Here is an 11,565-nt window from a genome sequence, read left to right on the forward strand (position 1 = left end):
TCAGTGGTTGGCATAGTTGTCAACTGCACTGCAGGAACAACTTCACCATCTGCCAGGTCATTCCCTAACAGCAAAGTAACATCTTGCACCGGTAAACTGGAGCTTAATCCGATCTCAACAGGTCCCGAAACCAAACCTGACTGTAAAGTTACCTTGTGCAATGGCACAGAAACCATACCGCCCCCAATGCCTTTTAATGAGATTTACCACACCAGTGTTAGTCTCATCACCAAAATTTAGAACACTGTCTAATATAAGTGACTGAGAAGCCCCAGTAACTCGAAGAATTTTCACTGTTACCAGGGTTGACCCTTTCTTTACTAATACAAACCCATTTGACCTAAAATGATCGAAAGCCTTCTTAACTCGGTCAGACCTCTCAGACCTTAAATGAGCCTCAACAGAATGTTCAGAACCCTGTGGCTTTACAGGTGCTTCAACGGATTGAACACAGGCAATTGGAACTGCCTCCATTTCCTTTTTCTTCTTCAGGATGGAACAATTAGCCATCATATGACCAGCTTTCTTACAATAGTAACAAGTAAGACCAGAATATTTCTCCTTCAACTGCTTCCCTTCATCCTTACTCGTGTCACTAGTCCCAGCTTTAATTACTGGTTTACCCTGGTTATCCCTGGTACTGTTTTGGAAGTTCTTAGTCTGGGTAAACTTAACCTTATGAATTAAAGCAAACATCTGCTAATCTAGCAGACTCCTGCAAAGTGGCAGCATCCTTTTCATCTAAATACGTCTTTATGTTATCAGGAATGCACCTTTTGAATTCTTCAATTGTAAGCAACACTTTCAAGCTGTTAAAATTATCACTTCTATTTTTATATGTGAACAGTCATTAAAACACACAAACTTCTCAAAAGCGAATTCCATATAAGTGTGGTTCACAGATTTCCACAAATTTATAAACTTCTGCCTGTAGGATTCTGGGACCAACTCGTAAGCTTTGAACACAGCCTGTTTCACTATGTCATACTCAGCTGCTTCATCGATTGTCAAAGCATAATAGGCTTGCTGAGCCTCCCCTTAATTACACTTTGTAAGAGAACCAACCCTCTATTGGGCACTTTAAACTCTGAGCAACCTTCTCAAAATGCTGGAAGTATTTATCAACCACTGCCATGTCAAATGGAGGTACCAGTTTAACTTCACAACTGGCCTCAAACTTATCACCAGAGTCTAACGCTAGACCTCTTTGCTGAAGTCTCTCTATCTTTTCCAGCTCGAACAGCCACCGTCTTTCTGCTTCCTCCTTCTGTTTTTCTGCCTCTTCTCTCTGTTTTTCTGCATCTCTCGCCTCAGACTGCCTCTGCCTTTCCGCAGCCTCCATCTTTAATTTTTCTCACGTACAGAAGTTCAAGCTCACTAGGCTTACTTTTAGGATACACCTACAACTCCTCCAGTTTAAACACTCCCTCAGATACATAATGTTCAGCTATTGTCCTCTGCACCTGTGCCCTCCTCATTGTTAATTTCACCATAGCAAGTTTTAACCTTCGAGCAATACTCAACAACTCAACCTTTCTGGCATCCTCTAATGCCTCAGAGGTTGGCACTTCCACAAACCTATCAGCATCCGCTGCTGATTTTCCACACACAAATAAATCAAAAGGGATTTCCCCAATGAAATCGATAATTAATCAATACACCCAAAATCTGTTCATATCATGGACGCAGGCCCCAATTTTGTTATGAATCGTAAAGCTTTAGAAACGAACTAGCAGCAATAGGCATACGTGGAGTCTGTTTTTGATGTTAAAACTATCTTTATTAGAATCTACTTTTAATATAGTAACTTAAGCAAGATAAACAAAAGTGAACATTGCTATGTATATATATGTGTGTAAATGTAACTCCAGAACTATTGAGCTCCGGGGAAACAAGGCTTGGAGTCTTGAGATGGTAAAGTACGAAAGTTCAATTCAACCACAGAATAGGTGATGAGAGGGAGATATTTGTAATCCAGGGTAAATGTTAAGAGAAGGCAATTATGTCGAATTCCACAGGTTCCATGGTGGTAAAATGAGAGAACAGTCACTGTAGATTTTATTGGTCGTGTTCCAAATCCACATACGAATTACCACCGAAAATGACATGTCAAAAGTGGTATTGTCTTCAAGTGAATTACCACACCACAACTAGGCAAGGGTTAACACATAAGTGGTCTTCACAGGATACCCCAAATCTGATCCACTCCCATGGATCAAAAGAGGTGACAACCACACATTCGATGTATGCTGAAACGATAATTAACCCACACTTGTGGGCGTAGGGACATTCTAAACCATGAGCTTTGGCCACTATTTCCCTTGTTTTGAACCTTCCATTTTTCATCCTTCGTCTCTGTCTCACTCTGAGTGTCCATGTCCTTGGTTAAAATTAAACAAGCTGCTAGCGATGTAAACAAGCTGCAAGTCAGACTGATTCACCGTCTTTATCTCTCTCTTTCTCTCAAAATGACAGTCCACTGTAAACGAAACCTAGGGAATCATAACAACCGCCACTCCCCATTGTGAGCTTACTGGTGTGCCGGTAGTTGGGATGACTGAGTGAATCCTTTCCCACATTCTCAGCAGGTGAACGGCTTCTCCCTGGTGTGAACTCGCTGATGACTCTGTAGGTGGGATGGCTGAGTGAATCCCTTCCCACAGATTGAGCAGGTGAATGGCTTCTCCCCAGTGTGAACTCGCTGGTGTCTCTGTAGGGCGGAAGAGTCACTGAATCTCTTCTCACAGACTGAGCAGGTGAATGGCTTCTCCCCAGTGTGAACTCGCTGGTGTTTCAGTAGTTTAGATGACAAAGTGAATCCCTTCCCACAGTCTGAGCAGGTGAACGGCCGCTGCCCAGTGTGAACTCGCTGGTGTGCCATTAGGCTAGCTGAAACAGTGAATCCCTTCCCACAGTCTGAGCAGGTGAATGGCTTCTCCCCAGTGTGAACTCGCTGATGACACTGCAGGTTGGATAACAGAGTGAATCCTTTCGCACAGACTGAGCAGGTGAATGGCTTCTCCCTAGTGTGAACTCGCTGGTGACTCTGCAGGTAGGATGAATCAGTGAATCTCATCCCACAGACTGAGCAGGTAAACGGCTTCTCCTTAGTGTGAACTCGATGGTGTCTCCGTAGGGTGGAAGAATGAGTGAATCCCTTCTCACAGACTGAGCATGTGAACGGCTTCTCCCCAGTGTGAACTCGCTGATGACTCTGTAGGGTGGAAGAGTTAGTGAACTTCTTCTCACAGACTGAGCAGATGAATGGCTTCTCTCCAGTGTGAACTCGCTGGTGTCTCTGTAGGTGTGATGACTCAGTGAATTCCTTCCCACATTCTGAGCAGGTGAACGGCTTCTCCCCAGTGTGAACAAGCTTGTGTCTCTGTAGCGTGGAAGAGTGAGTGAATCTCTTCTCACAGACTGAGCAGGTGAACGGCTTCACCCCAGAGTGAACTCGCTGATGTGTCAGTAAGCGAGAAGATAAAGAGAATCCCTTCCCACAGTCCGAGCAGGTGAACGGCCGCTCTCCGGTGTGTGCTCGCTGGTGAGCCATTAGGTCAGATGACTGTGTGAATCCCTTCCCACAGTCTGAGCAGGTGAACGGCCTCTCCCCAGTGTGAACTCGCTGGTGACTTTGTAGTGTGTATGAATCAGTGAATCTCATCCCACAGACGGAGCAGGTGAACGGCTTCTCCCCAGTGTGAACTCGTTGGTGTCTCAGTAGTTCAGACGACCAAGAGAACCCCTTCCCACAGTCCGAGCAGGTGAACTGCCTCTCTCTGGTGTGAACTCGTTGGTGTGCCATGAGGTCAGATGATGGAGTGAATCCTTTCCCAGAACTTCAGCAGATGACTAGCCTCTGCCGGGTGTTAATTGATTGGTGTGTCCACAGGTGGGAAGACCGACTGAATCCTTTCTCACACACAGAATAGATGAATGGCCTTGCACAGTGTGAACTCGCTGATGTACCTTCAGTTGAGATGACCAAGTGAATCCATTCCCACTGTCTGAGCAGGAAGGATATTCGATTGAATCCCTTGCTCTGCTTCTTAAATATCCGGACAGAGACAGCAAAACTGATATGCCATGATTGAGCTTTCTGTAGACAAATTCCTTCTCATTTTTAACCTGTGGAAAGATTTACAAAATCCATCAATGGGTTTAGGACAACACTTCAGATGAGATTACATGAGTTGCCAAGGTTTGATCTGGTATCACACTGTTACAGTGAGGTTGAACCCAAGTTGGACAGAGAAATCATCTCCTGACTGGGCAGAGTGCTGGTATCTGGAATGACCATCAATTCCCTGATACTCTTCCTGTCTCTATCAGAATGGGGCATTTCTGCCATCTCCAATTTGAGCATTAGCTCACTTTGACTCTCTCCATTGGTATTATTCCCTGTTCCTGCTGAGCTGCATGGGTGCCTGGCCCCACAGTAACTGAAACAGTCTCACACAAATAGTGTTTCTTGACGTGCAGCTGGGACTTTCTTTTATGTATTATTAACTTAAAGTGCCACAGTTTTAACGCCATATAAAAAATTCCTGCTGAGATGAATGGTTGGTCCGTACAGCTGTTAAAAGGACTTAAGAGTGAATTTTTGTATTATTTCAGGTTTTTGTCACAGTACAACACTGAAACCGGCTCTTTTGGCCATCTGGTTTGTGCTGAACTATTTAATCTGCCCACTCCCATACCGCTACCATCCAGGCACCTACACAAACCTCTTAAATATTGAAATTGAGCTTGCATGCACCACTCATAATGGCTGCTCATTCCACAGCCAGATGACTGTCTGTGTGAAGAAGTTTCCCCTCATGTTCCCCTTAATGTTTCACCTTTCACCCTTAACCCATGGCTTCTGCTTGCAGTCACACACCATCTCAGTGGAGAAATCCAGCTTGCAGTTACCTCCATCACAATCAAGTCTCCCCTAAATCTCTAATTTTCCAAGGAATAAAGTCCTGACCTGTTCAATCTCTACATATAACCCAAGTCCTCTAGACCTGGCAACATCTTTGTGAATTTTCTCTGAACTCTTTCAACCTCTTTTACATTTTTCCTGCAGCTTGGTGACCGAAACTGCACACAATACTCCAAATTTGGCCTCACCAATGTCAACATAACATCCACTTATTGTTGTCAGTACTTTCGTTCCTGAAGCCCATTGGGCTGAAATCTTGCTTTCCATCACAATCTAACTGTGACACCACTTTCAGTGAAATAACGACTTGTATTCCCAGGTCCCTTTCTTTTACAACACTCCTCCATGCCCGACCAGTCACTCTGAAAGACCTCCCTTGGTAGGTCATACCAAAGTGCAACACCTCATACTTGTCTGCATTAAATTCCATTTTCCATTTCTCAAACCATTTTCCCAGCTGGTCCTGATCACACCGCAAGCCATGATAGTCTTCCTTACTGTCCACTACACCACCGGTCTTGTTGTCATCCACAAATTTGCTGATCCACTTAACCACACTATCATCCAGATTACTGATATAGATGACAAACAACAACAGATCCAGCACTGATCCCTGTGGCACACCACTAGACACAGGCCTCCGGTCAGAGAGGCAATCATCTGCTACCACACTGTAGTTTCTCACAAAGACCGTGTCTCATCCACTTCACTGTCTCATCTTGAATGCTGAATGACTGAACCTTCTTGACCAGCCTCCCAATGAGACTTCGTCAAGTGCCTTCCTCAAGTCGATGTAAACAACATCCACTGCCTTGTCTTCGTCCACTTTCCTGATAACTTCCTCAAGTAGCTCCATGAGATTGGTTAGACATGACCTACCATGCACAAAGCCATGCTGTCTATCCTTAATCAGTCCACATCTATCCAAATACTTGTATATCCGGTTTCTGCACACATGTCCCAATGACTTTCTCACTACTGCTGTGAAATTCAGCAACATATCACTTCCTAGCTTAATTTTAGAGCTTTTCTTGAACAGTGGAACAACATTGTCTGTCCTCCAATTCTCCAGTACCTCAGCTGTCACTAAGGATGATTTAAATATCTGTGCTTGGACCCCGACAATTTCTGCACTTGTCTTCCGCAGGGTCACAGGGATCAACATTTCAAGCCCTGGGAATTTATCCACACTAATTTGCCTTAAGACAGCAAACACTTCCACCTCTGTAATCTATACAGGGTCCATGAAGTTGATGCTGCTTTGCCTCACTTCTATAGACTCTTTGTCCATCTTCTGAGTAAGTACAGATGCAAAACTACTATTTAAAACCTCCCCCATCTATTTTGTCTCCCGTATAGATTACCATTCCGATCGTCCAGAGTGGGCATGTTTCTGTTCTGACTGTCTCCATGTTTCTGTGACAGAGAAGCTGGCCAAACTTGTCTCGAAGGGGAATCTGGTAGGAGAGATGACGGAGCAGCAATGGCTGGAGTTTCTGGCAGAAAATCGGAAGGTGAGTGATAGACACATCCCAAAGAAGTGGAAGCATTGGAAAGGCATGAGGACAAAACTGTGGCTGAAATGAGAAGCTAAAGCCAACATAAAATCCAAAGAGAGGGCAAACAAAAGAGCAGAAACTATTGGGAAGCTTTTAAAAACCAAGAGAAGACAGCTGAAAACATTGTCGGATGAGCTCATGGTGTGGAATTATGATATTGTAGTCAGTAATGAGTCTTGGGAGCACCCAACAGTCTGAGGCATTTAGAGGAACAAAATATCCGGGGCCTCAATATCTCTTGAAAACCAAGGTTCCCTGCACCAGTTATCTTTCAACTTTTAATTTTGCAAGCACGTACAAACTTTACACCCGCAATATTTCACTTCTGAAGAACTCCCACTCAGCAAGTGCACATTTGCCAGAAAACAGCCTGTCCCAATGCACACTTGTCAGATCCTTTCTGACACCATCAAAATTGACCTCTCTCCAATTTAGAATCTCAACCTGTGGTCCAGACCTCTCTTTTCCCATATTTATTTGGAATCTCATGGCATTATGATCACTACTCTGTGTTACCAGCCCTGGATCATTTCTTAACAGCTTATTGCACATTTCTACATTGGGAATTCTACATCCGGATTAAGGGCACATTTGACAAACTCTACTCCAACTAGTCCTTTTACGGTATGGGAGTCTCAGTCAATATATGGAAAATCAAAATCAGTTAATATATCAATCTTTGATTCTTGGCGTAGTCTGCGATCACTAGAGAAAAATTTGTCCCTCTAAATTCCTCAGACTGTTGGCTGGAACCAAATTCTGGTAATGGCTACAATATCACAATATATGGTCCATACATACTGGTTGTGTTGTGCAAAAAACACAACAGTGCCTCTTTCACCGCAGAGCATTGAAAAGTTTGAAATGGGGACCTAAATCCAAAGAACTTTCAACAGGGTCACAATTGAGAGTATTGTGACTGGCTGTGTCACTGCCTGGTATGGGGACTGTACTTCCCCCAGTCACAGAACTCTGCAGAGATTGGTGCGGACAACCCAAAGCCAGGACCAGCAGGCTCTGGGACAGCTTCTTCCACTAAGCCATCAGACTGACTAATTCATGTTGATACAACTGTATTTCTATGTTATGTTGACTGTCCAGTTGTACATACTATTTATTATAAATTACCATAAATTGCACATTGCACATATAGTCACAAATGTAATGTAAATATTTCTACTCATGTATATGAAGGATTTGAGTAATAAAGCCAATTCAATTCTATTCTATTCAATTAACCCCCTCCATTATCTTTCTGTCATTCTGGCTCCCACCCTGCCTGTAACTTTAGTTTAACTCCGCCACTAGCACTTGCAAGTCTTGCCACTAGGATATTAATCCTCTTTTAGTTATGTTCCCCTAACTATCAAATCCCCTAACACACCTTTGACTTACCTCTGCCAGATAATTCCTCCCAGAACAGTTTCTATATTGGCCCACCTGTTGTTGTGTGGGATGGCCACAAGAGTACTCTGCAATGGCAATTTAACCACATTCCCCTTCCTGACTCCCAACCACTTTAATGTGTCCTGCACCATGGGTGTAACTCACCTCTCTTCATGTTGTATCTATCACCCCTTCCGACTCCCAGCTGAACTGGAACTCATCCATTTCAAGTTCCAACTCCTCAAAGTGCAGGGTTACAAGCTGCAGCTGGATGCACATCTTGTAGGTGAGGGTATCAGGGACACTGAAGGTCTCCCCATCTTCCACCAATGTTCCCTCCAATTTGTAGTCACCAGTGTGCACAAAAACCTTGTGCTGTGCAAATTTGTGCCCAGTGACAACAATATGTACACACTGAATTTTATATAGAGAGGTATTCATTTCTACAGCTAGCAAATCACTGTCAATAAGCACATTGATCTCCTCTGGGTTTCACAGACTTCATCTTCACTCTCACACAACCCATGTTACAGGCCTGTAGCAGTACTGAAGGATTTTCTCACCAGTGCTTTTGCACACCGTATATACATTGGCACGCAAAAGTTTGTGAACCCCGTTCAGAATTTCTGTTATTCTGAATAGTTAACAGAGTGGAAGATGAACTGATCTCCAAAAGTCATAAAGTTAAAGATGAACCATTCTTTTCAACATTTTAAGCAAGATTAGTATATTATTTTTGTTTTTACAATTTTAGAGTGAGAAAAAAAGAAAGGAGCACCATGCAAAAGTATGGGAACCCCAAGAGATTTGAGCTGTCAGACAACTTTTACCAATTATCTTTTTAATTACCTTGTTAGGGCTATGGCTTGTTCACAAACTTCATTAGGAAAAGCCAGGTGTTGCAACTTTCAAAGCTTTATAAATACCCTGACTCCACAAACCTTGTCTCAACGATCAGCAGCCATGGACTCCTCTAAGCCCCTGCCTAACTCTCTGAAAATTAAAATACATGATGCCCACAAAGCAGGAAAAGGCTATAAGAAGACAGCAAAGCGTTTTCAGTTAGCCATTTCCTCAATTCGTACTGTAATTAAGAAATGGCAGTTAACAGGAATGGTGGAGGTCAAATTGAGGTCTAGAAGACCAAGAAATCCTTCCGAGAGAACTGCTCGTAGGATTGCTAGAAAGGGAAATCAAAACCCCCGTTTGACTGCAAAAGACCTTCAGGAATATTTAGCAGACTCTGGAGTGGTGGTGCACTGTTCTACTGTGCAGTGACACCTGCACAAATATGACCTTTATAGAAGAGTCATCAGAAGAAAGCCTTTCCTGTGTCCTCACCACAAAACAGCATCACCACAAAACTCAGCATCAGAAGTTTGCAAAGGAACATCTATACAAGCCTTATGCATCTTGGAAACCAGTCCTGTGGACTGATGAAGTTAAAAAAAAGAACTTCTTGGCCGCAATGAGCAAAGGTATGTTTGGAGAAAAAGTGGTTCAGAATTTCATGAAAAGAACACCTCTCCAACTGTTAACCATGGGGATGGGTCGATCATGTTTTGGGCTTGTGTTGCAGCCAGTGGCACGGGGAACATTTCACTGGTAGAGGGAAAAATGAATTAAATTCAATACCAGCAAGTTCTGGAAGCAAACATCACACCATCTGTAAAAAAGCTGAAGATGAAAAGAGGATGGCTTCTACAACAGGATAATGATCGTAAACAGACCTCAAAATCCACAATGGACTCCCTCAGGAAGCGCAAGCTGAAGGCTGTGCCATGGCCCTTACAGGCCCCTGACCTAAATATCATCGAAAATCTGTGGATAGACCTCAAAAGAGCAGTGCATGCAAGACGGCCCAAGAAACTCACAGAACTAGAAGCCTTTTTCAAGGAAGAATGGGCAAAAATCCCCAAACAAGAATTGGAAGACCTTTAGCTGGCTACAGAAGGCATATAGAAGCTGTGATACTTGCCAAAGGGGTTGTTATTAACTATTGACCATGCAGGGTGCTCAAACTTTTACTTTGTGCGCTTTCCCTTTTTTGTTATTTTGAAACTGTAAAAGATGGATATAAAAGAGTAATCTTGCTTAAAATATTAAACAGTGTCATCTTTAACATTGTACCTTTTGGAAATCAGGTCATTGTTTCACTCGCTTAGCTGTTCACAGGGACAGAAATGTTGACCAGTGGTGCCCAAACTTTTGCATGTCATTGTATGCAATTTTCTTGTTGAAAGATGCTTTAAAAAATCAGACTTCCAAATATCACTCCCCTTCTTCCCATTTGCAAATTATCCAGCAACTTTTGCATCACCACAATACACACAGGTATCACCAGTTTCTCTATTGTACATAAATATTTCCCCTGAACCCTCCCTCAGGTGACTGACGGTGATGATAATCCCAGTGAATATGAAGGGAAGGACAGTAGTCTGTCTCACTGGAGTCTGGCACATTTGTGATGTGAAAGCTACTTGTTGCCCAGGGCAAAGGTGTTTGATATCATTATGTACCCAGAGAGAATGCGTCAAAACATGTTCTCACCGATAGAACAGTCCAGAGCAAGAGAATGGGTAAAAACATATCCTCACGTGTAGAAAACTCCAGAACAAGAGCAGGCAGAACAAGCAACACACACAAAATGCAGGAGGAACTCAGCAGGCCGGGCAGCACCTATGGAAAAGAGTACAAAAGCTGAGTTCCTCCGGCATTCTGTGTGTGTTGCTTGGATTTCCAGCAGCTGCAGATTTTCTCTTGCTGCGGTTGGAGGTAGAACAAAGGTGATTTTCTCGACAGCTGATAGAAAGATTTTGTTCACTTTTTCCCAGTTCTTAATCCTTGCATTCAGATAGCTGGAGCTCAGCTCCGTCTGTGAGATCTATCTGTTCCCATTCCCTGATTAGCCGGAAGCTCCCCGGGGCCCGTGTACGGATCGTGGGGCTGAGAGAGAAGGAAAAGACCTGCCTGTGCCGAGTTTGCGGGCCACAGTCTCCGGTTTCCACAGCAATTGTCACTCAATTAGAGTCGAAAAAGTCCTTACCTTCTCGATCCTCCAGACATTTTGTATTCTAAGCGCATGCGTAGTTATCAGAGACGGCAGCAACCCTGCGCCTGCGCAATTGATTGGTGCTGCAAACGTCAGCGCAATGTTAAACGCGCGGCTTTATGGGTAATCATGGTGCCATTAAAAATTTCTGCAAGCACAGGTTCCATGTCCATATCACAGGTTTTTTTTTTGTGTGTAGAAAACTCAGCAGCTTTCTTAACGCAGAAAGCGGCTCCCATAAACGATACACTCAATATCAACAGGCATTTCGTGTATCTAATGCAAAAGTACAATCATACAAATGCAGATGAGAAACAAAAGTGATAATGCAGTTGCTGGAAATACAGAGACGCACACACACAAAATGCTGAAGGAGCTCTGCAGTTCAGGCAGCAACTAAGCAGAGGAGTTCACAGTCTAGACATGCTGCAGGGGCTCGGCTTAAATGCTGCCCATTTATTCGTCTCCACATTTGCTGCCTGATCTGCTGATTACCTGCAATGTTTTGTAGAAATTAACCATTTTGTTTTTCGATTAACCAGTTTCCAAATGTTTCTCATGTTTCCTTCATAGCCACATCCCGCTGGTCTGGTTCCTCTTCATCCTCCTGCTTGTAACCTCCAGACCCCATCTCTTTCCGG

General features: G+C 43.5%; 1 protein-coding gene across 2 annotated transcripts; it reads right to left on the bottom strand.

The window, feature by feature from the left end:
• Nucleotides 1-1,846: 1,846 nt before the first annotated feature.
• LOC132386138 (zinc finger protein 229-like) lies at nt 1,847-10,956 on the bottom strand. 2 transcript variants are annotated; one of them, XM_059958435.1, is made up of 2 exons: nt 10,919-10,956; nt 1,847-4,128 (listed from the first exon to the last, which is right to left on the bottom strand). In XM_059958435.1, the coding sequence occupies exon 2, from the start codon at nt 3,803-3,805 to the stop codon at nt 2,582-2,584; it is 1,224 nt and encodes a 407-aa protein (XP_059814418.1). In that variant the 5' UTR covers nt 3,806-4,128; nt 10,919-10,956; the 3' UTR covers nt 1,847-2,581. The 2 variants fall into 2 exon arrangements, with proteins under 2 accessions (XP_059814418.1, XP_059814417.1); XM_059958434.1 differs by lacking the exon at nt 10,919-10,956 and adding an exon at nt 6,292-6,371.
• Nucleotides 10,957-11,565: the final 609 nt, after the last annotated feature.

The sequence above is a fragment of the Hypanus sabinus genome, unplaced genomic scaffold (genome assembly GCF_030144855.1).
Source record: "Hypanus sabinus isolate sHypSab1 unplaced genomic scaffold, sHypSab1.hap1 scaffold_1028, whole genome shotgun sequence".
Classification (NCBI taxonomy): Eukaryota; Metazoa; Chordata; class Chondrichthyes; order Myliobatiformes; family Dasyatidae; genus Hypanus; species Hypanus sabinus.